At 36.5% G+C, this 26,346-nt stretch overlaps 1 protein-coding gene across 5 annotated transcripts in view; it reads left to right on the forward strand.

Moving 5' to 3' along the window:
* Nucleotides 1-26,346, forward strand: part of LOC129417335 (dystrobrevin beta) — a 54,402-nt gene that overhangs the window by 21,639 nt on the left and 6,417 nt on the right. For 2 of the 5 annotated variants that reach the window (XM_073869611.1, XM_073869607.1), the window contains 6 exons: nt 7,386-7,460; nt 19,995-20,088; nt 20,333-20,418; nt 20,510-20,623; nt 23,581-23,677; nt 23,879-23,899. In XM_073869611.1, the coding sequence (XP_073725712.1) occupies nt 7,386-7,460; nt 19,995-20,088; nt 20,333-20,418; nt 20,510-20,623; nt 23,581-23,677; nt 23,879-23,899 (487 nt within the window). The remainder of the gene's footprint in view (nt 1-7,385; nt 7,461-19,994; nt 20,089-20,332; nt 20,419-20,509; nt 20,624-23,580; nt 23,678-23,878; nt 23,900-26,346) is intronic. The other 3 variants (XM_073869609.1, XM_073869608.1, XM_073869610.1) reach the window with 3 other exon arrangements.

Raw genomic sequence — 26,346 nt, forward strand, 5'->3', positions numbered from 1 at the left:
AACGCCCACTCCATTATCCAATCAATATGAATTGAGTAAAATCAATTAGGGTTGTGAAATAGGTGTGAATGGCATTTCACATTGATTTGAGAGTCAGGCATAAACAACTCAAGGTGCTCAGTTTTTAGTTTTTCTCAGTTATGTTGGACTTTTTATTAACACATTTACATTGGATGCATAATAAAGCAAAAGTTGATCCAAAATCTTAAAATGACCCATTTCGTTTAAAGTTGCTGGACTCACTTCACTTGTAAACAGACACTTCATTGTAAACATTATTCCTAACATGTTTTACGGTTGCCTCTTTGCATTTCGAAATTGAGGTAACATTTAGATTGCTAAGCAATTAAACTGCTTCTGAATTATCCCATTGTACCACTCGAATACCATCGAAGCCTTTTAAATAGTCCTCATGTGGAAGTCTTACAATTTCCTTTTTAATAGTGCTTCCAATTTATGGACAAAGATGGAAATAGACTTTCCTAATGGTTTAATTGACCAGACTGCGTTTAGAGATATAAAAGAGTTTAAAAATAAAATATCAGAGGTTGATATCATAATTTTTACTTAAAGCTACTGAGAATCAGCAATGTGGCTCTTCTCCTCAGACAGTATTGTTTTCTTAGCTTATCTAAATATAGTTTAAGTGCCTGTAGGCCACTTGATCTCTGCGCGTTAGTATTAAATCAATTTTAAGCCTCCAGCGTTTTGCTGTTTACGATGGTTCTTAAATGTTACAGTTATGCTTTTATAGACTTTGACAGATATTACGATCTGTTTCTCTCTCACAGATACCAACAAAATGTATTTGGTCTTATATTATGTATAAAAAGCAATTATTTTTTAAGACACAATAGAGTATATTTTGCAATTTAGAAATTGTTTATTATTTAAAGAGTAACTAAACCCTAAACCAACTTTTTTTAGTTAAAGATCTGTAGGAATGATGCTTTATTAGTGCTGTTCATTGATTTTAGTAAGTTTTTTGACATTTGTATATGAAGTGTTTCAATACTACAATATATGGTGTAAAAACGTCTGAGTGCTGCCCTCTTCAGGTTGAACGGTGGCCACTGCAGTTGAATTTTCCTATTGGATGTTGAGTCCAAAAAGTAACTCATGACGTAAGCAGATTCAAGCTCACCACGCCCTTGTTACGATCTCACTACACACTTATGTTCGTCCCCTCTATCTCCGTTGGGATCTGCCCACTTTTCTTGTATTTTTCAAATATTGCCAGTGGGTGGAGTCAGGCTCTGACCAGGGGTATACGCTTTAAAGGTCCCTGTGTTTTTCAAGCTATGATTGTGTTTATGGTGTGCAATATAAAATGTGTTCATGTTTCACGTGTAAAAAACATGGTATTTTTCACAGAATTTACTTATCTGTATAGCGCTGTTTTCACTGTTCTCAAAACGGGCTGATGTCTTCCTTGTTCAATGAAGTCCCTCCTTTAGAAATACGTATCGAGTTCTGATTGTGTAGTTTGTTTAGTGTGTTGTGATTCGACAGCAGCTTAGCTTAGCATAGCCGTTTGAGCTTAGCTGCCGACTGACGTATTCATGTGGGCGGAGTTTAGTCAAAAATTCTTATATTGACATCATTCAACTGGGAAGTAAAGGGCTGTAGTCCAAACCGGCCGTGGTAGGCCTTGAAAGGGGAATTCTGTTAAAGAAAATATATCGCCTGGCAGTGAACTTTAAGCTTTATCATTTTACAGGTGTTATTCATGCTCTACCAGCAACTTTACACCAAGTTTGAAAAATGGGATCAGGAAAAACAGGACATTTAAAAAAAATCTTTGTAATGCCACATACACACAAAGACAAAGCTTTCCCTATATCTAGTCTTTTCATCCTCGTTCTAGAAAAAAACAGTAAACACGGCTTTGTTGCATACACACAAATCCACTGTAGAGATACACCAAAAATGAAGATGAAGACTTTAAGCATGCGCATGAACCTTGTTGTTGTCATTTGTAGCAAAGGAGCAGAAGATTTTGTTTCAGTAAAGCTAATAGGCAAACTACGTTCTGCACCACAAACCGAAGCTTGTAGTCTGCTATTGTTGTTGTTGTTGTTACGTGACGTTATGGTGTCTGACTAGACACAAGGGTGTCGTGTTCAGATTTATCCACTCTGGGACAAAATTTGTATGTATACGGCTATGTGTCTCTGTGTGGATGGGCTGTAAAGGGGGTCGCACACCGAGTCGAGCGCCGCGTCGAGTCGCGTCTAGGACAACTCGGAGGTATCGTAAACCGGAAATGCACATTAAATAGCGCAAGCTTCGTCAGATAGCATCTACTTCAAAATGCTAAATATACATTAGCAGCCAATGTTAATCGTTAATAATTTGGGACAAATATGATGTTATTTAAACAAAGTCAACATTTTTATGATGTTGCATTGATTCAAAGCAGCTTTACATGAAAAAATATCAAATATATAGAAATTAGAAAAGGCCCCGTGAACAAAATGTTGCGATCGACTTTACATACATATTCTGACGTATTTTCAAGCTACAAAACTCAACATACTGATAGTTGGAGAGGGGCGGGGCTAACAGATGCTCTACCCAAGACTACAAACAGACCTCATCAGAGAAGGATCGAAAGTACATTTTCAGATTTTGATAAAATGTTATGAGGTCACATCATAGACTGTAAAAAAGATGGACGTAGTGTCCGTGACGTCACCCATAGATCGTTTTCGAAGCTTAAATTAGGCGGTGCCTGTCGTCGCCATCTTGGCCGCGCATCACTCGCGGATATCCGAAAAGGGGTAAAGAGGCGGGACGTGGGTGAAGCTGAGGTGGCTGGTTGCTGAAACCACGCCCCTCTAGCTTGACTCTAGTGACAGCAGTGGCAGTTTACCTGTCACTCAAGTGGCCACGCCCTTAATTATGCAGAACTTTAAGGCTTAATACAACTTAAACGAATGAGTTACAAAAAAAAAATTACCCTCATCACAGTTGTCATGAAGGGCAAAATTAGCTATACAGACCCAAAACAAATTTTTTACAAGGCTGTAAACATATTATTTTCTACAGTAACATGAGGGTCTATGGGAATTGACTCACTTTTGGAGCCAGCCTCTAGCAGACAGTTGAATAATTGCAGTTTAAATCACTTTCTTATTGGCTTCATCCTAGAGATCGGAAGGTTGCCCCTCGGGGCATATGCATTTTTTTTAAATAATGACCCACATGGATAAATTGTTATAATGAACACTGCAATATTACATTAAAAATACATCCAAACACATCCGACAGCTTATTACTGCTCCTCACAGTCGGTCAGCGTAGACATAGTATTCATGTTGTCTCTGACCTGAAGGTGACACCCATCAACCCGATCCATCACATCCTACTGTCACAACCTGCAGGCCGTCCCCTGCTGATCGGCGTTGGCAAAGTCAAAGAAATATCACGTCCGCTCTACCTCATGAATTAAAAACAGACACAGAGAGCTTTTTCAAGAGGGACAAATTTCTCTGATGAACTGCTGGGATGTTGTTCTGCTGACAGCTGCATATGCGTGCAACAAAACCTGCTTTTCTGATGTTCTCAGATCTGACAGATGGAGTTCTGTCGAGCGGTCTGAAGCATAGGCAGGCACAGATGTCTCAGATTAATTTTCAGTGAATATAAATGAAGCAAAACATTGCTGATCATATAGTTTCTTGAATTATCGACAAATTGTTTTTGCGTTGCGTGGGTCAGCCTGATCTCACGGGAGTTTCAGTACGTATTGGGTAATTTGTGTGAATTTGTCTCAAGTGAATCGTACAAAAACATACGATTTTTAGAATAAACTAAAATTAAACCTCACCCCTAACCATGTCCCTAATCCCCAACAACAAACTGTTGCCCTGTTGACACTTTTTTTTTCATTCATTTTCCAGCTCCCCTAGAGTTTGATTTTTACCATTTTGGAATCCATTCAGCGGATCTCCGGGTCTGGCGGTACCACTTTTAGCATAGCTTAGCATAATCTATTGAATCTGGTTAGACCATAAGCATCACGCTCAAAAATGATCAAAGAGTTTTGATATTTTTCCTATTTAAAACTTGACTCTTCTGTAGTTACATTGTGTACTAAGACCTACGGAAAATTAAAAATTTTGATTTTCTATACCAATATGGCTAGGAACTATACTCTCATTCTGGCGTAATAATCAAGGACTTTGCTGCCGTAACATGGCTGCAGGAGGCGCAATGATATTACACAGTTCCCAAAAATAGTCATCTGCTATTGAAAGTCACCAAGGGGACTATATCAGCTCTTTGGTTATTTTTTAGCGCGATGCTAATGGTCTAATCAGATTCAATGGATTATGCTAAGCTAAGCTAAAAGTAGTACCACCAGACCCAGATATCAGCTGAATGGATTCCAAAACAGTAAAAATTAAATGTTTAACTCTAGGGGAGCTCGAAAATGAGCATATTTTTTAAAAAAGTGCAGTGTCCCTTTAAAGATTATGCATCCTGATATGGCAAATAATTTGATTTAAAATAATGTACACTGAAGAATATTAAACTTGAACATCAGGAACGTATGTAAATAGGGTCATTTTTCATTCTGACTTTAACTCCCAATTTAAATGTTTATTGCCCATGCCATTCGCCCCCTTTTTATATGCTTATTGTTGTCAGTATAAATGTGCGTAATGTAGCTGAAATAGACAGTGGCATACTAATAAAAACCCAAGGTCACACAACACTAATGTTTGCTGTGTGCCCGGCGCCGGAGGCATAAACAGTCTAGAAGTCGGATCTGATACATCGATAACATTCATATGTGATGGGATATTAGACTCTCCATATCTCTGGCTTTATTAAAGGCACACTTCATTGTAATTAACATGAGAAGTGGTTTGACTGTGAATGGCCCTTAATGTAATTGATTTGACCTCGTAAAACTTATTTTTGCCCTGCTTTCTACTGAGTGCAGAAGACAAAGATGAATAAATCTACATTCGTGTCATCTGACGTCTAGGCTAGTCAATCTCTGGCTTTGATTCTGTGAGGAGTTTGCTTATCAGAGTCTATTGGTTTGATCTGATCTGAAGAATCCAGGTAGTGGGTGGGGGTAATGGGATGGCACCTGTAATGACCGAGGTTACCCTAAAGCATTATGTTCAATGCTACAGCTATATAAAGCACTGGTTGGAGAGAACCAGTTACATGAAAGTTTACTCAAAATATCACCACAAATGTAGCATGGGGGTTGGATTAAAACGCTGCTCAAGTGTATGAATTATTCTGCGTCTATCAGGTTGACCATCAGAATGATCCCTGCTGAAAAAACTGAAACCATTACAGAAAATTCTAATGGTTTTATTGGGAATTGTATTGGTTCTAATGGAATACAGCCCAAAACACACTACGGTGAAGTGGTTTTAATGGTAAAAGCTAATGGTTCCTATTGGTATTTTAATTGAAACCATTATAATTGTCTGTAATGGTTTTATTGTTTTTTCAGCAGGGATGTATTGTGTCTTTGCAATGAAGTATTAAACAGGCTTTATGCCCAGCTGCACTACTTCTTGAACTTCAGCCAGCTCCTTGTTTCCTGTCTGCCATTATTGGACAAACTGATTAATCCAGGTGTGTCTGATTATTGTTGTTGTGACCACTGAGGTCAGGCACAACTGGATTAATCAGTTTGTTTGTGACTACTGAGGTCAGGCACACCTGGATTAATCAGTTTGTCCAATAATGGCAGACAGGAAACAAGGAGCGGGCTGAAGTTCAGGAAGTAGTGCAGCTGGGCATAACGCCTATTATGACAGTGCTTATGTTTTGATAGTTCACCCAAAAATTCTGATATTTACTTATCATTAGAAACAATTTTAGCATTGAACTTACAGTTAGTTGATTTTGAATACGTGTAGTTTTACACACCTACAGCGTAAAATATTAGATTTTTCTACAAGTATGTGGGCTACATCCTGTATAGATATTACACTGTAAATAAAGCTTTCGGCTGCTGTAGAGGATAATATTTGCTATGGATGAATTATGCGGAGGGCTCAGAAACAAAAATTTGAGGATTTAGGGTATTTTTAGCAAAGAACACTCGGCATCCTTTTTCCAAAGAGGTGGAATTCTTTGAGACTACACAAAAGAAGAGCAAGCAGAGATTGGGTAAACCAGGCAAGAAAGAGAGAGAGAGAGAGAGAGAGAGAGAGAGAGAGAGAGAGCGAGAAAGAGGGATCGAAGAGGAGAGAGTAAAGTGTGCGTCTGGATCGTCACAGTGTCACATGACTGTCAGGTTTCCTTGGAGACAACAGCAGTGTTGTGCATTGAGATGCTTGCTCAGTTGAGCTGCGAGCAGAACTGGCAGCTGGACGGAGAGCTCACTGTCTGCGTCTCGTGCTGTGACAGACGGCTGCACTTTACCCTGCAGGAGGTGAGCGAGTTATCGTATACAATACAATACAATAAGCGTAGTGTTTCTTTAAACGAGTATGTCGTGTTTTAATGTGCGGTTATAGTAAATGCCATTAAGCGTATTTGAGATTTCCCTGCCATGTGTTACATCGGCGCACGCTGACAGCTCGTCTGACTGTATTGCGATAACACAGCATTTTACAAGATGCATGACATGACGCTAGCAGCCCGACCTGCCGTGCAAGTGCTCGATACGTTTGTCAGACTTAGGCACTGACATCCTTTTGGATGTTTCTGTTTTTTGAGGAACTATATTTTGGGAAAAAAGTTGGAATATCCATATGGAAAATTTGGAAATATTTATTGTTATAATTTGCATAGCTGAAAGAAATTTTTTTTTATTGTAAATAAAGATTTTACTCTAAACATACTGCATTCCAATAAACACAAATTATTAAATATGTTTAGGGAAAATCATGGAAATTTCCAAAATTTTGCAGTTTTCAACTTTTGATAGAGCTGATGTGAGTAATGTTTGAGTCTTGAATTGTCTCGTGCATCAGAAACCACAGAGCAAGACACAAAGATTGTAGCTCGTCTCATTTTTTCAGTAATGTATTGTTGATCTGTGGTGTCTGGTGGTGGGCATCAGGTCCAGATGGATCCTGTGGCTTTGTTTACTCACACAAATTACTTTCTGCAATGTCACTCCCTCCAGTTCCACTCAACCTTCTCCCATTTCTCCGGCTTTAATTAGAATTCCTCCGAACTCTTTTTCTTTCCGATAATCTAATTAAAATTGGGCAAATAGCATTAAATTAAAACGTCTGTGTCTACAGAGTGATTATGAAGGGAAAGTTCAATTATACATTTTGCCATATCATATATATATATAGTGTTTTGATTTTTCCTGAGTGGGAAAAATCACGGCCGAGATTGGCATTCGTAGCTTTGTGGGTATGCTTGACTCAAACTCTGTAATTTTGCAGTCGGCTGCAGTCGGTGCCCAACGGCATGAATGATACCATTCTCATTTCCTCTGGGGCGCCCGCGCCTTCCAAAAGGTAAGAGCTCCAGACAGGCTCTATCTGCATGCAGTGTGTGTGTGTGTTTTTAAGCCCCTCCACTTAAGCCTGTTATCTAAAATGGCTTGCTTGTTGGAAATGATGGGCAGAATATTTTCAGTGTTTATTGGATCGCCACGGAATTAGGTTGAATGTTTGATTTTCAATAGCAGATGACAAAAAGCATTGAATCGAGAAATTGGCCTTTTGTCTTTGAACCCTCGGCGCGTCTCATGCTGGGCTTCAGCCCAAGGTGATCCGGAAGATAAACTCGTATGGGAGTCTTATCTTGTAAATAGAGAGTCAGTCAGGCTGGCATTTTTTGCCTTGGGTTTAAAACATAAGCCTTTGTTTGTAGTCGCCATCTGACCTTTCAAGGGTAATGTTGAAGTCTAGAGATCAATATAGATTTTTTTTGTCCTATTGTGCATGTTTTATCAAAAAAATTTCACATTCTGTGATCTGATGTGTCTGTTGCTGTTTAAGGTGATTAATGTTATGCAACATTAAATATGTTTAGTACTATTGTTGGGATATGTGTCCAGATGTTGGTGAAGGTGAACCTGACCTTCATTTTCCTCTAAAATGCCTTAAAATAAATTTTTATGGTGTTTATCGCCCTTAAACTCACATTCCAGAATCGATTGCGATATGTGCACTTTTTACAATCCAATCAAATCCTTAATGTTTAAGACAGAAGTTCTTCCTCATTGAAAATGAATCACATCATTGAAGTTGAATAACGTGCATCGATTTCATGTTGGTTTTATCATTAATGATGATTTCATACTGTAATGCCTTTTTAATGGCAATCCACCCTTTGCACAAATATTTCATTCAGTCTCAGTTTTCATTAGATTCACCATTCCGTGTTTATTTACAGCAGCTGTCAAAGCCGCCAGTTTCTCTCAGGATTTCTCATGTCGTCCGCCTTCATTTCAACACATATTGGAAATACAGCCATAACATTTGTTGTCATTGTGTCACGCCTCCGACAGCTTGTAATATCGGGTGAATGCTAAAATACTTACTGTGCCTCAAAGCCACGCATGTCGTGACAGCTTATCACTTTAATAGACCGGACATGACATGTTTTGCACAGGCAAGGGTTTGCTCATGTGTATACTGCTCTAAATTTAGCCAGGCATCGAGGGGAGAACAGGGGACGGGTGAAAATGAAGCCCCTCACTTTAATGATCAGAGTCAGTTTAAAGGGAGCCTGCTTGACTCGACTCCATAACCTCGGGCGATCGGAGACGTGACGCATTTAAATGAAGCCCGTGGTTGGGGGAGAACGTCTGTGCCACATGTTAGTTTTATCTGAGCTTCAATGACGTGTGCCACTGGTTATGAAATCGAAAACACAGACTCTTTTTGTCTCTCTGCTCGAATGTTCGGCACAACTTTGCAGTCTTAAAAGTTTGTGTGAGAATGATGTGATGAAGTGCTGTTAATGGGGTTTTGCAGGGGAGCCAGATTTATGCAAAGCTACTGTATAATGCTGTACCGGCTTTCGTTTTCGTCTGTTGCTTACTGGAATCTGATGGAAAATGTTCTTGATGCAAGGATGGAAATGTTTGGGATTATTATGTTATTATATTGGGTAAAACCCATAACTATTGATCATGCCTGCTAGACTACTAGCCTCATGATTTCAGTTTTTCAGGCAATATACAGTACGGCTACCAGTGAAATTTTATGATATACACTTTTAATACCAAAACCAAAATGAATAAGGATATGAGCATTGATTTTTGTTGAAAGTTTGCATTATTTTAATAAAAGTACGTGCAAATAAAATGAAAAGATAGGAGGCTGGTCTGTAGCTCAGTTGAACATTGCCCTATAGATTGTTTTAGCAGTAACAACATAAACAAGCGGCTTTCGTGGAACACACGTAACTTCCGGTAAACTCCGCTAAGAATAAATAACAACAAAGTTCTTTTAAAGTAGTTTATTTATATAACAAGCTTAATAACAACATGTACATTACCTATGAAACCAAAAATTTTTTTGTATTTGTTCAAGAGTTCAGGAAATTAGAGTATTCAGGAAAAAGAGTATCACAAAATTATGTTTATGTGTCATTGTCGCGTATTGGTTACTAAACTGTTTTGTCCTATTTTCTTACCATTGTCACTTCGGTTTAGGGTTAGATTTACATAAAATGACATCCTTACCCAAACCCAACTCTGACCCTAACGCCAGGCGACAATGGTTTAAAAATCAGAAAATATTAAAAAAAAATCAGAAAAAGTGACATCCTAACTCGAACACCAAATCTAACCCTAAACCGAAGCGGTTTGAAAATAGGAAAGTACGAGTATGTGACAATGACACATGAACAGAAATTTGTGATACGATCACGAAAAATAATCAAAAAATGACAGGACTATATTTCGTGAGACTGGGTAGCGTAGTTCACAGGTATCACAAAAATCACATAGTGTGTGATGTGTAAACACTATTTTTTAGCTTCAGACTATGATTTCACCCAGATAGATGATATCAAAATATGTTTGATATTGTGAGCTAATTTTAAAGCACATACTGTAGTGCAGTGGTCTCAAACTCCCGGCACATGCCCTCCCTGCCAATGGGGTGAGAAAAAAATCTAAAAATAAGATTTATTTTTTCTTAAACACTTAATTTAAGCAAAATTCTCACCCCATTGGTCTTACGCCAATTTTGCTCATCAAGAAAATACATCTTGATTTAAGAATTTTTAGATATTTCTACTGAAAACAAGACAAAAATACTGAAAGAAAGTCAGATTCTTAAGAAAAAAAAATAGTATTTTGTCTTATTTTCAGTAAAAATATCAAAAAATTCTCAAATTAAGATGCTTTTCTTGATGCGCAAAAATCTAAAAATATCAAATTTAAGTGATTTTGTGCATAAATCAAGCAAAAAAATCTGCCAATGGGATAAGCAATTTTTTCTTGAATTTAGTGCTAAAGAAAAATGCTTTGCTTACCCCATTGGCAGATTTTTTTTTTGCTTGTTTTTTCACTTACATTTGGTTTTTTTGGTCTAAAAACTAGACTTATTTTCTTAGATAATTTTGCTCATCAAGAAAATACATCTTGATTTAAGAATTTTTAGATATTTCTACTGAAAACAAGACAAAAATAAAAAAATAAAATAAAGATTTTTTTTCTTGAAAATCATTTTTTGCAGTGTACGACTGGTTTTGTGGTCCAGGGTCACATGTTGCGTTGTCACAGCTTCTAATGGAGACACCGCATAGGGAGGCAGAGCCATAGATGTTATGCAACACATAACTACAGATAAGAAAAAGAGCCATCAAAGTGCCCAGGTTAAGAAAATAGGAAAGATGAGGAGAAACGTACAGAGGATAAAAGTATGTATACTGCTATATATAATGAAGTATAATATATTGTTATGTTACTTGCTATGCAATTACACATAGAGCAGTATTATAATTTTTTCTGTTTAACTAGCTTATGTAACATTGATTACCCATTCAAAAGTTTTAGGATCACTTTCACTTATTCATATTTTTCCACATATAATAGCAAATTCATTAAATCTTTGGAACAACAAAGATGGAACATAATAAAGTCAATATTATGACTAAAAACAATCCAAAATTAATCAAAACACAAACACTTACTAATGGTATTTTTTTATAATAGTTTATAAATGTATACAGAAATATAATTTGTTAGGTAACTGCAAGGTTTTAATAGGCCTTAGTTATTTAAGATAAGGTTAAGAAATAATTTACTTAATTTTATAAAATAATGTTTATTTAAATGATAAAAACACTGCTTATATTTTCAAGTATTATTATACATTAAATAATCGAATTGAAAAAGTACATTTACAAAAATATTGTACTTTTTTGAACTTTAAAATAGCTCTGCGGCCCTCCGATGTAATCTCAGAAAAAAAGAAGAAATGTAATCTCAGAAATGGCCCCAAGCCAGTTTGAGTTTGAGACCCCTGCTGTAGTGTGATCCGTAGGGCAGGCTTACATCTCTTTAGATAATAGCGCTTGCCAGATGCATGTAAATGCATAGTAATTAAGTACAATTGAATTAAGTGCAGGAAGTGGTTTTCTATTTATAGTTTAAAAATGTATGACCTTATAGACAGCGACAGGACTATTAGGTTGTGTTAACAACACTGCAAAGTACAATGCACAGATTAAATCAGTTTACTTTTACATAAAACAAACCAGCCATGTCAAAAAAATGGCATTTTAAAGGTCATATTCTTTCTGATCCCATTTTTCAAACTTTAGTTAGTGTGTAATGTTGCTGTTATAGCATAAGTATAACCTGCAAAATGATAAAGCTCAAAGTTCAATGCCAGATTATATATTTTCTTTAACTGAAGTCCCCTTTCAAAGCCTACAGCGAAAGGTTGGGTTGGCCTACACATAGATATGTATAAAGGCTAGATGGCTCAAGGCGGAGTCCCTAACGGCATCACCCGGCGGCCATCTTACGACAGGGCGCCCGCTCACCCGCAGCACCGAGCCCAACGGTGCAGGCACCTTCAAACGACCACAACCTGCTCAACCCTCCACCGATTTTCAAACGGCTTGGATCTTTACAAACGTTATTAACGTGGCTATAATTCTGGATGCTTTAACATGTTTCATGAATTTATTTTTATTTTTAGTATAGGTATGCAGTGTCATAGGTACATCTTTGACGTTTATAACAAACCAAACCGTTTGAAAATCGGTAAAAAATTAAGCAAGTTATGGTCATTTAAAAGTACCTGCATCATTAAAACTCAATGCTACGAGTGAGCGAGCGCCCTGTCGTAAGATGGCCGCCAAAATGCGGACGTTGCACTCCATTGGCCAGCAGCGCGGACGAGCCATCTAGCCTTTATACATATCTATGGGCCTACAGCCCTCTACTTCCAGGTTAAATGATGTCAACCGTTTGACTAAACTCCGCCCACAGGAATACGTCAGTCAGCTCAAACGGCTTTGCTAAGCTGCTGTCGAATCACAACACACTAAACAAGCTACACAATCAGAACTCGTTACGTATTTTTGAAGGAGGGCCTTCATAGAACAAGGAAGACATCAGCCTGTTTTAGCACAGTGAAAACAGCGCTATACAGATAAGTAAACTGTGTGAAAAAGTTTTTTTACACGTGAAATATGAACACATCTTATATTGCGCAATGTAAACACAATCAAAGCTTCAAAAACACAGAAAGAATAGGACCTTTAACCATCAAGTACTGAATTCTCATAGTGCCAAAATCATTCAGTACTAGGCACCTAAAACAATACATAAAAAAAAAAAATCATTCATATGTTGATATAGAAGATTTAGATATTTTTGTTTAAATGATAATATTGCGCCATACAGTAAAGCTTGATAAGTATTACCTTACAAGATTCAATTATTTGTAAAGTTTTATGAAGCGGACAGGTTTATGTACACTTACATAAAATCATGATTTTGTTCTATTACAGTGGTGACACTTGGTACCTGAGATGTGTTCTGCTCAAGTGGCCAGCAGCCATGTCTATAAACCTTATAGCTGGTGTTCATATAGTCTTAAACTCAAAACCTCAACAACACAACATAAAGACTTTAAACTTCCTTAAAACCCCAACCACCTCACTCTATCTCGGTTTTTGCATAATTTTATGGCCTTGTACAGTGAACTTGAGCCCGTGCTGACGGTGCAACTGGCACCATGACTTCATTACCAGGTCGGACTTTCAAGGGCAAGTGGCCTTGTGTAAAATTTATCATCCGTTGGGTCACCGCCAGTCCTGCTGTCAGAACAGAAATATCATTTTCCATTTGCTCTGAAGGAGTTTTTAATTTGAAGTTAAGCAAGTATTGACCACCTGCCACTAGATTGGAAATCATAGACACCACCTTTCATTCTCACCTCATGTACTGAGGACATGCTTTCGTGTCTTGCTGAAAACATCAACATTCAGGAAAAAGACTTTATTGAATTTTGCATAGGTCATATGTTATATTTTGGTGTATAGTTTCCCCCCCATGTCTATTAGTAATTTTGTCTTAACATTATGTATTAGCAAAGTCAATCATGGGAAGTCGCCACTAGGCGGCCACCTTTATTTTACTAATGCAGGACTATTACTTAAAGAATTTTTCTAAAAAAAAAAATACTGATAATTTACTCACCACCATGTCATGCAAAACGTTGATGCCTTTCTTTGTTCAGTCAAGTAGAAATTATGTTTTTTGAGGAAAACATTTCAGGATTTTTCTCATTTTAGTGGACTTTAATGGACCCCAACACGTAACAGTTTTAATGCAGTTTCAATGGAGTTTCAAAAGACTCTAAACGATCCCAAATGAGGCATAAGGGTCTTATCTAGTGAAATTATTGTCATTTTTGACAAGAAAAATAAAAAATATGCACGTTTAAACCACAACTTCTCGTCTATCTCTGGTTATGTGACACGTCAGCGCGACCTCACGCAATACGTCATCACATCAAGAGGTCACGGATGACGAATGCGAAACTCCGCCCCAGTGTTTACAAGTGTGGAGAAGGAGGACCGGTCAGACGTTGTTGTATGTCGAATGATAGTAATTAATGTCTTTGTGTCAGTTTATTGTTTAAAATGGTCCGCAAATGTGTGTTTCATATATGTAGCACTTGACCTTTCCACGGCATTACGCAATTACGGGAGGTCGCGCTGGCGCCTCACAGGACAGGAGATAGACGAGAAGTTGTGGTTCAAAACTGCATATTTTTTATTTTTTTTGTCAAAAATGACAATCCTTTCACTAGATAAGACCCTTATACCTCGTTTGGGATCATTTAGAGTCCTTTGAAACTGCAATTTTAAACTGCATTAAAACTGTTAAGTGTTGGGGTCCATTAAAGTCCATTAAATTGAGAAAAATCGTGGAATGTTTTCCTCAAAAAAACATAATTTCTTCTCGACTGAACAAAGAAAGACATCAACATTTTGGATGACATGGTAGTGAGTAAATTATCTGGATTTTTTGCAAACTAAGTGCTCTTCCGCCATACAATATAGTTCTCATTTTTATCTTCTTAAAAAATCGGCAAATTTTATTTTGTGCCACCATACTTACTCGTGTAACTACTCATGTAACAGTCTTTAAATAGGGAAAACATGGAAGTGTTTGGTGGGTTCTAAATTCATCCCTGTTTGGATCCTAAGGAATGAATGGGGCTAGGCTAAATGCTAACACATTCACAACCCACTGTACAAAGATTAAGTGCATGCATTAAAAAAAGATAGGTATGTATTAATTCGTCTAAGTTGAGGTAAGAACATAGTAAAATATTGAAAACGGTGGTGTTTTCCTTTAAAATGACAGCTCAGTGTGCACCTTGAGACAACATTTTTGAAAGGACCATAAAGTGTATTGAACTAAACTGAACTGATTTGTCTGACAACAAAATGTTGTGGAAGTTTAAGGAATCTAAGTTTAGATTCAATAAATCATCTATTTGTACAAGAAAGAAGGTTCAATTCTGAATTGTTCAATGTGATCAAGGACAGTTCACTTGCTTTAAAGTTTTCACAATATTTTTTATTTTTTCCATTACTCCCAAACCCTTGTAAATAAAACGGACATTCTTGGATTCACTCCCAAGCAATCTACAGTATTGTATGTGTGGGGTTGGTGGTTCATTGTGATACGTGGCAGTATATAAATCTGTAGCTCACTCACTTCCAGTCTGTCTGGGACAGCGGCATATTGTGGTGAGATGGCTGTGTGCTTATGCTCTGTGTTTTATTACTACAACTTTTATTAAAACCAGTTTTCTGTTCGTCTTGCTATTTGGACTTGTTGGACATTGGAGTTATGTTGACTTCATGTTATCTTATGTTATGTTTTATTATTTTTATGTTTTGTAATACTAAAAAGTCCTGTATAAAATAAACACATTATTATTATTATTATTATTAATAATAATTATAATTATAAAAAAACCTGGCTCGGTATCTCTAAATGCCAGCCCCCATGATGAGGCGACTGTTACTGTACATGCAGCATAAAAGCAGCTTTCTCTAAGCCCCCATTTTGTCCTTTATATCCAAACTGATGCTTATTTATTTATTCATAAAACTTTAAAAAAAAGAAAAAGTACAATACAAGTACCTAACAGCTTTTGTAAGGGTACCATAGCATAGACTCTGTAGTGTTATTCTCCGTGTAACACTGATTATATAAACATCATGGCTCTCTGTGAGACGTCTGGCATGGAAAGAGACCTCTTAATGAATTACACCCCAGAGACATAAAGAGTTCAGGCAGGTCACACTAAAAGGGGTCATAAGGAGATTCACACAGCTGTATTGATCAATGCGAGTCATTTATTATCCTGCTGTAATATTAGAATAAGCATTCATAACCATATGCCTTTAATGATATACTTATGTTATGTTTAATTGATGAATGTGGTGTGTGCATTGTGATGAAGGTGACAAATGTGTGTTGTCTGTCTGCCAGAATGTATTGTACACATTCACACATATACACACTTGATTCACTCGTAATTGTCGAGCACTTAATGAGGAAAGATAACATATGCTCCGTCATCTGCTCCGGCCATATGCCAAAACCTATAACGTAAGACCCAGTTATAAGAGACTCACACATACAGTACAGATTTGAATGCTTTGTTTGTAAATAAATTAACTATTTTGGAGGTTTAAGTCTCAACTTACAGTAGCTACAGTTTTCACGGTTGGAAAGTTTGATTCATTTTGCATTATTCTTCTGGCCCAAATAAACCAGTTCATTTTAGCATCACAATTATTTTTGTGATTATTACTCTACATAAAATTGTTTAGTGTGTGTTATAAATATATGCCAGAATTGAGTTAAGCCTACTTATTGTTTTGCTGCCATTTTAATTTAAATCATTTTTAATTGAACCCTCTATGGCATAAATATTTATTTTGTAAAATTTTCACCCCATTTTTTAAGAGCATGGGAGTCAATGATAATATCTTATCAATTGGTGGGCATTGGTGGTTCCATGCAGCTTTGATTCCTAAAAGGACAGCTCCACCCCTAAAGAAAAGGCCACACCCACTTCCGCCCCTCATTACATTGTACAGACTTGATACTTAATAATACATATATGTTTGGTTTTAATTCATTTCCTGCCAGCCTTTTTTTAAAAAGTTTTTTTTAAGTTGCCTGCCATTCCAGGATTTTTTTTCAATAAACATACAAATATATCAAATGAAAAACAGACCTTCTGCTTTCAAACAAACAGAAATCCTATCTTCATTTGTTCTCTTTTTATAACCTCTTAAATAGGGGTAGGTTTCTTTAAAAATAAAAAAATTTGAGCAAAATACTGAAATAATTTAATTGTTGTAAAGGGATTTTGTTAGAGATCAGATTCAGAATGATGATCAGTACACAGAGTTTAAAATGTTGTTAAATTAGTTTTTGCTTCAGTTTTTTATAGATTTGGTAAGAGCACCATCTAGAGGATAATAGCGGAATTACAGATTACTGTAAAAACTCATCAGGAAAGCATCATTGGCAGGGACATTTTTTTCTCTTAACTCTTTTCCCGCCATTGACGAGTTATCTCCTCAATTAGGAGAAAATGCTTCCCTGCCAATGACGAGAATTTCCGGCTTTCCGCAATACCGCTAGTATCCACCAGGTGGATCTGCAACTTATACAACCCTGAAGTAACGCCTTACGTGAAAGAAAAAGATCTCTGTGTATATTTTAAAGATCTCTCTGCTTCTGATCTCTATCAAAAGTCCTTCACAAAAATGGAATTTTCTCAGCTTTTTGTTCAAAATTTGGTGTTTTTGAAGAAACCTATACCCATTAATAAGAGAACTAATGAAGGTAGGATGAAACTTTTTTTGAAAGCAGAGGGTCTGTTCTTTCATTTGATATACTGTATGTTTATATATCTAAAGAAAAAAAATTTCTGGAAAGCATTAAACTTTTGTGAAAAACATGAAAAATGCTGGCGCTGGCTGGCAACTTTGAGACTCGTCAATGGCAGGGAAAGAGTCAAAATAAAATAGGGGGGGTTGTGAGGTCCAAAATTTTGCTAAGACTTTACAAAGTTGAATTTGTTAATATTAATTAAAGGCTGGGTGCATGATTTTTAAAAAACTCTTTGGAAAAGGCAGTCGGGCAGAGCACTAAAACACACTTGTAGTCAATCAGCAGTGAGGGGCGTGTCTACTAACAGACACCGTTGCCTGGGTTGCGTATGTGTGGGGAGCGGGTCTATCAAAAAAAGGTCCAGATTCTATTAGGGTAGGGGTGTGTTTGTTTAGGTGATTTCAAATGTCAACATTGGCTTTCAGAGATCGTGCACCCCGCCTTTAACTGAATTAGTTAACAGGAAATAACAACGAACAATACATCTACAACATTTATTAATTTTAGTTTTTACTTTTTCAGCATTTACTAATATATTTATAATACATAAATCAAAAGTTGTTACTGTTAACATACTACCTTTGTAAAGTAAAATGAATAAAGTGTTAGTCATTAGATTTTAATAAATTATTAAATATTATTATTATTATTAATAAATGTTTTATTATTATATAATTCGAAATATACAACCCATTTAAAACAGCTTCCATTTAATTAGCTATTAGTAAAATTTAGTTTGTTAGTACCTAGTTTTCAAAAAGTGTGAAATAGCTCCTTAACCAGTGTGGTGGCAATATACAGTACTGTATAAAATAATCAAGTTTAATAGAGGGACAAACATAAATAAGCAAAACTAAATTGACACCTAAATAAACAAATGTATAAAATTCACTAAAACTACAATCTTTAAAGGGATAGTTCGGCCAAAAACGATATTAAACCCATTATTTACTCACCCCCAAGCTGTCCAAGTTGCATATGTCCATCGTTTTCAGACAAACGCATTTTCGGATATTTTAGAAAATATTTTAGATCTTTCTGTTGATTATATGTAATGTTACGGGGTCCAGCAATAGTCCACGACCTTCAAGTCCAAAAAAAGTGCGTCCATCCTTCACAAATTAAATCCAAACGGCTTCAGGATGATAAACAAAGGTCTTCTGAGGGGAATCCGTGCGGTGTTGTTGTAGAAATATCCATATTTAAAATGTTATTAAGGTTATTAACTACCTTCCGGTAGCGCCGCCATCTTAGACTCAGGAGAGAGTATTAGCGTAGTGTACGCACTTTTCTTAGTGACGTATGACAAATTCGGAGGGCGGGGGACAGAGCAGCAACAGAGAAACCGCTGTATGCTGCGTAAGCGCTCATCCTGAATGCAAATGACTCTAAGATGGCGGCGCTACTGGAAGGTAGTTAATAAAGTTAATAACATTTTAAATATGGATATTTCTACAACAACACCGCACGGATTACCCACAGAAGACCTTTGTTTATCATCCTGAAGCCGTTTGGATTTAATGTGTGAAGGATGGACGCACTTTTTTTGGACTTGAAGGTCGTGGACTATTGCTGGACCCCGTAACATTACGTTTAATCAACAGAAAGATCTAAAATATTTTCTAAAATATCCGAAAATGTGTTTGTCTGAAAAACGATGGACATATGCAACTCGGACAGCTTGGGGGTGAGTAAATCATGGGTTTAGTATCATTTTTGGCCGAACTATCCCTTTAATCTCAAAATGGCAAAATACTGCACTGTAAATTTGCTGTAATTATGCAGCTGGTTGCCAGTAACTTACTGTAGAAGATAAAGACTGAAAATGTTTCATGTTCATTTAACTTTGAACAAACTGTTGCCAGGAAATAACATACAGCATGGGTCTTCAACAGGGGGTCCGGGGCCCCTTGGGGGTCCATGGTGGTATTACTGGGGGTCCCCCAAATATTATTTGAGTTCAATAAAAAGAATGAAATTGGACATTAATGAAAATGCATTAATAAACTAATAACACAAATGATAAAAAAACTTGATTGAAATGAATGTTCCCATATATAATATAATACTTTACTAAAATAAAGGTTCTAATATGTAGTTATTTAAAATGTAATTTTAAATGCAAATTTAAAAGTATGTTAACAGTATGTGTCTATGTATACAATTTTTTTTATATATATTTGTAATGTAACCATCATAAAAAAAATATAAATCCAGTTTTTATTTGATACATGTATTAGGGGTCCTTGGTCCTCCTCTTCATCCAATAAGGGGTCCTTGGACTGAAAAAGGTTGAAGACCTTTGACATACAGTAAATGTAAAATCTACAGTAAGTTATTGGCAACCAGCTCCCAGTAATACAGTGTAGTCAATCCATTATATTGACCTTTCACTCTTATTATAACATCAGGATGAATTACAAGTAGCTTCCAGGCATGAAAGTTTCAAAGTAACTTCTCCAACTCTGATTTCTTACAGTCATCTATCATTTCATATATTTCATTACTCCTGCTGATTTCTCAAATCCACATCTCTCCTTATCCATCTCACACCTCATCAATCTCTGATCTGTCCTCGACTCTTCAGTCTGCTGAATCTATTTTCTCTGATTTTCTCTCTGTGTGTTCGTCTGGACAGTAGCACTCTGGAGAGTCCTAGCAGACTGGATGAAGAACATCGTCTCATCGCTCGATACGCCGCTCGCCTGGCCGCGGAGGCTAGCAACTCCACTGTGAGAATAAGTTCAGAAACTACATCACCTCCAAACTTTAACTGTAATAAAACCTTGTAAAGTTGACAGAGGACAACTTTTTTTTGTTGAAACAACAAGGGATTAAAAAAGTTAAATTTTATACACGCACTATGGCACATTTGGCTTTTATGTTCCGTAATTAGGCTGCATGTTGTTTAACGCCATCTATTTAATTAGTTTTGCGCATAATCACTAATGTCCGTCCATTTATTTTCTCTTTCAGCAATGCCCTCCAACAGATCTGAGTTTTAACTTTGATGCTAACAAGCAACAGAGGCAGCTCATCGCAGAGTTAGAGAACAAAAACAGGTAACCACAATGATCTGCATGAGTGCTTTTAATTTGTGACACACAACTTGACCTGATTAAAGTTATGATTCCTTTGTTTGGTGTAATATAGAGAGATTCTGCAGGAAATCCAGCGTCTGCGTCTTGAACATGAACAGGCATCACAACCCACCCCTGAGAAAGCCCAGCAAAACCCCACTTTACTGGCAGAGCTGCGACTGCTGCGGCACACAGTCACACACACACACGCACGTACTATTTAGGGACATATATGTATACATTGGGACTTATAAGGTAGTAAAATGCACCCTTAAGGTACAAAGTGTACTTTTTGAAAGGTTACTGCCCCAGTGACAGCTTTTGTACCTTTTTGTCTGAGAGTGTACTTGCATAAAATCCAGCATAATGATAATATGACCATAATGTCAATTTAAACCCATTAACTTGAACATAACAGTTAAGCAGAGCATTTGTGAAGCACAACAACAGGTTTTAAATGGACTGGCAGGGACTTCAGTCCCTATAGTCATTGTTTAAATCACTTAAATGAACTACCATTTATGGGCACCAGAGGGCATGAAGGAGCCAAATGAGTTTTTCTAATGATATGTTGGTCTAATAAGGTATCATTTTCATTTTACACAGATAACACACTGTCTTTGCCCTTTCAAATTGGGTTCAAATGATATGCAGCCATATCTTAGCAGTATTTTCAACATAGACATTTCTTAAAGGGCCTACACTTTTGTTACACATTTTTAAGGTTAGGCAAGATTATGTGCACCAAAAAGAGCCAGCATTTTTTACTAGCATTTAAAGTTACATTTTGTTTTGTGTATCACCCATATTTTTACCTATGTGCAGATGTGATTGTAGATCAAATTTGCGTTGCTATTTTTTAGATTTTAAAATTTTGGTTACTTAAAATTTTTGGTATATGTAGTACAGATGCAAAAAATTTATTGAAAACTGTCTTTAAGAAGTACTTTAATAATACTACATGATCAATCAATAAATTAAAAGGGTTATTTTGCTGCGGTATCTTATAGGCTTCTATGTAAGTGATCACTGTTATGATTGTTTACCACTGTGTACCAGTGTTCCTGTAGCTCAATTGGTAAATCATGGTTTTAGCAGTGCAGAGCCTATACAGCAGAAATATATTAGAAAATATATATTTTTTCAAAATCTACAAAAAATGGCCCAAAAAATATATTTGTTGAAATATATTTTGGAAATTTGTTTAGAAAAATATATTTTTCAATTATATATATATTTTTTGTATATTATGAAAAATATTTTACATGTAAATACATTTTAAAGCATTAAAAAATATATTTAGCCGGCCATATATTTCAATTCAAGCAATTATATTCACGTCGCATTGAAAGAAAAATCTTGTTTATGTTATGAACAGTGGTGGCTGGTGACTGCTCTTCCGAGGGGCGCAAATTTAAAATATGTGTTCGGAGTGCCGTGTGTGTTGCTCGTGTTTTCAAAATATGTGTTTGTTGCGTCATGTGAACCATAGGCATCACGTGTTTTGTAAAAAAAAGTGCCTGCTGCACAAGCGTCTAAACCGTTTATGATAAAAGAGACGCATATTTTGAAATAACGAACCACACACATGATGAGCTATGCATGTTGTGACGAACTTTTCATCGTGCGCCCTCGGAAAAAGTCACTGGCCGCTACGAACCTGTAAAATAACAGTTTTAAAAAGGTTAAAATTAAATATATTTTCAACTAAAAATATACTTTATAAAATTAACTTGTATTTAGCATGTATTTAAAATATATTTAGGACAAAAATATTTTTTTTCCATATGGGATGTAAAATTATAAATGTATTTCCTTTCCCTTGAAATAGATTTTGAAATATATGTTTATATATTAAGGTGAAAACTAAATATATTTCCAAATTCAAAAATATATTCAATTGAGCATAACATCCTACAAAATTTATTTTCGCTATATTTAAAATGTATTTTTGGCCAGAGAAATGTATTTTTTTGCCGTATGGGAGGTTATGAGTTTGTTCCCCAGGTAGCACACATACTGATAAAATAATCTATATCTTGTAATGCACCATAACATACTTTGGATTAAAGTGTCTGCTAAACGTAAATATATATCAGCATTGTTTACATTGTAATTTGCTTTAAATTCTGTATGTTTACAGAATACAGAATGGTGTTAAAACAAAATCATGGACCATGCATGATGTTGCTCATATGTGACCGCGAACCACAAAACCAGTCATAAGCTGCACGGGCATTTTTGTAGCAATAACCCACCATAAACTGTATGGGTCAAAATTAACAATTTTATGCCAAAAATCATTAGAAAATTAAGTAAAGATCATGTTCTATCAATATGTTTTCTACATTTCCTACCATAATATATCAAAAAAATATTTATCATTAGTAATATGTGGCATTTTTTTTCAATATTTTGATTTTTTTTTGCAGCCTCAGATTCCAGATTATATCTAGCAAATATTGTCCTATCCTAACAAATCATACATACAAAGCTTATTTGTTCAGCTTTAAAGGAAAACATCACAGTTTTTCAATATTTTACTATGTTCTTACCTCAACTTAGACACATTAATACATACTTATCTTTTTTCAATGCGTGCACTTAATCTTTGTACAGCGCGTTGTGAATGTGTTAGCATTTAGCCTAGCCCCATTCATTCCTTAGGATCCAAACACGGATGATTTTAGAAGCCACCAAACACTTCCATGTTTTCCTTATTTAAAGACTGTTACATGAGTAGTTACAGTACACGAGTAAGTATGGTGGCACAAAATAAAATGTGGCGTTTTTTAAGCGGATAAAAAATGAGAACTATATTGTATGGCAGAAGAGCACTTGCAGCAAATCTTAATAAAAAAAAAAAAACATTATGACTAGTTTTGTGTCATATACTGTATGTGTGCTTATAGTGGTGTTAATACCCAGACTCTTGATGATCATCATTTTTACATCTTTGATCTGGGTGAACTGGGTATAAAGCTGTATGGAACTTTAGATTTTAGTCTTCATAGTACAAAGAACACTTTTTATTGAAAACCAGCAAAGAAAATCCGGTTTTCCATGATACCTTCCATTTAAATTATATTTGGCAGTCATTCACTGTTTGACTCATTCATTTATAATCTGTGTATGTGTGTGCAGGCACAGAAAGGACGAGCTGGAGAGACGCATGTCAGCCCTGCAGGAGAGCAGAAGAGAGCTGATGGTACAGCTGGAAGGTCTCATGAGACTTCTGAAGGTATGAAACTCCTGATCACAGCTTGTTTGTATAATAATGCTTATGTTTTCATCATTTGCTACAGTTAACTGTAGCATGTATGAAGACATGATTCATTTTCTCAATCCACGCCTACTTCTTTCTCTCACTTTCTCACCTCCGTCTCCTGTTTTTACACGTGTCTGCTTTCCTTCACGTCATGTCTCATTTTCTGGATGGCAGGATGAAGAGCAGAAACAGGCAGTAAGTGTTCTGTTAATAAAGCTAAAGAATTTCGAATTATGTGTAACCGGTCCTGCTCGCACCCGCCCCGAGCGGAGCGAGTCTCGAGCCGGTGTCGGGCGCTCTAACAAGGAGGCTAAAGGCCATGACTTGAGGTCGGCGAGTGAGGTTTAATTACCGCAGAGCTCTCACTCACTATATTGGCCTCTGTTGCATACATGTATGCACTTTGAGTCACAGCTGCAAAGGTTTTACCCAACATATGGATTGTGTATTGTAAAACGCAGACATTTTCAAAAAGTTGACAAGTGAGTTACTGTAAATGGTTTAATACTGTATAGCTGCAAAATGGAAAGGCCAAATATCAAAATTACCTGATGATTACTCATTCTTAAGCAATCCGTGATACACGTGTCCATTATCTTTTAGAAGAACACATGTGGAGTTCTTTTAGAAATGTCCTTGCTCTTCCAAGATTTATAATGGTATAGTGATCAGGGAACAACTTTTGACTTTAAACCCCGAAAAAGTGCATTCATCCTTCACAGAGGTAGTCCACATGGCTCCTATGGGTTAATAAAGGTCTTCTGCGGATAATCAATGTGATTTAAAAAAAAACTGATTTGAAACTTTATAAACTATAATAACTAGCTTCCAGTTTCGACGTCAATTTGGACTCACGTGATTCATGAAAGCTATGTGTTTGTTGCGTAGTGATCGTTGGTCACCATGGGTACTTTGCGCAGTGACCCTCGTGAATCGTGTCCATGTGGTCCAGGTTGGCGTCGTTACCGGTGCTAGTTATTATAGTTTATAAAGTTTAAAATATATAAATATTTTTCTTACAAAATCACATCGATTATCTGCAAAAGATATTTATTTACCCCATGAAGCCGTGTGAATTACTTCTGTGAATGATGGATGCACCTTTTGGGGGTTTAAGGTCAGAAGTTGTTTTCTACCATTTTAAAGCCAAAATTGTACTAAAATATGTGGAATCTGGAAATATCTGAATCTGCGGAAAAAAATTCAATGCCCTAAGAAGTTTTTGAAAATGTACATACATATACAGGTCATTGAAAGTGCTTGAATCTATTTTATGCAAGAAGTTTTCTGGAAAAAATCAATTTTATTCCCTGTCTAGTGTAGGATAATATCATAAAAATTCTAGACATTTTAAGGACACGTGCTAAACTGTTTGCTCTAAATTCTTATATATTTACTGTATGTGAATGTTGATTCATACCAAAATGCTTTTTTGCATAGTTGTGTTTGACACATGAAAACGTCTTGGGTTATGTATGTAACTGTTGTTTACTGAGAAGGGAACGAGGCGCTGCGTCTCCCTTGCCATACTTCCTGCGTCCCTGTAACGCCGTCCTTGGCAATATTTTAGATAGCGATATACTTCCTGGCTCCCCCGTCTCCCTGTCTTTGTCATTAAGCCTCACCATTGGTTGAATTTGATTTACACATTCAGACACACTTACCCCTAGAGGCGTCCCCAAAGTGTCAGCACAGTGACGCAGCGTGAGTTCCCTCGAAAGGGAACTGTAACAATGCATCTTAAAAGATAAAACGATGTAACCTTGCTATCACTTGAAATGTGTCCCCACATTTATTCCTTGAATTTGAGGGTATTGAACCTGGAAAGTCCTTGAAAGGTCCTAGAATTGGATGTTAACTAAGGTGTGGGAACCCTGAATATAATATACATAACTATATTATCTGTGGTGTAAAAAGACACTAGAAAATGAACTGTATTGTTTTAATTACCTTAGAATGAGCCGTTTTTATCTTCATACACTGCGGGTCCCCTTACACGGAAGTCGCCTTCATGTTTCTACAGTAGCTCTAAACGGACAAACTGTTTTACAGAGCGCGTTTTGTTACGACATTGTCTCAGACGATTGCGTTTGTCCTGTGGCAACTACCGTAGCTTCATTATGCGTTTTGAAAGGGAGGGGTAAGCTGTGGACTGAGCCATTGGTTGCAATTCACAGTTTCATCGCTAAATCTCGCTAAAAATCTACATAGTGGACCTTTAAAGATTATGAGGACACATTAATACAAAAAATATAAAACGCTACAATTTTTCATAATAAATAAAAATGTTAAATTTCATGGTAACTTTAACATGTACAATACTATAATGAGTATAAAATTTATATCCGATCAGCTTATCACTGGCGCCTCTATGTGCAATCTCTATTATGTCTGCTCCTCATAACATGGTCATGAAGCTCCCATTTCCAGTCAAGCCCGCTGCTTTGTTCCCGTGACCCAGGCAGGGATCTCGAGCCACACGTCTCCCTGCCAAATATCAGAGACCTGGTCTCCTTTCATCATGGCTAAGCACCTCACGTCTAATATGACTGCAGTCTGGCCAGCCATCTGCTGCCTGGCAGTAAGCCACAAACACAGGGCCCTGCACCAATCTGTAGGACAGTGCGCCCCTTATCTGGGGT

Source organism: Misgurnus anguillicaudatus, chromosome 7 (assembly GCF_027580225.2).
Source record: "Misgurnus anguillicaudatus chromosome 7, ASM2758022v2, whole genome shotgun sequence".
In the NCBI taxonomy this organism is placed as follows: domain Eukaryota; kingdom Metazoa; phylum Chordata; class Actinopteri; order Cypriniformes; family Cobitidae; genus Misgurnus; species Misgurnus anguillicaudatus.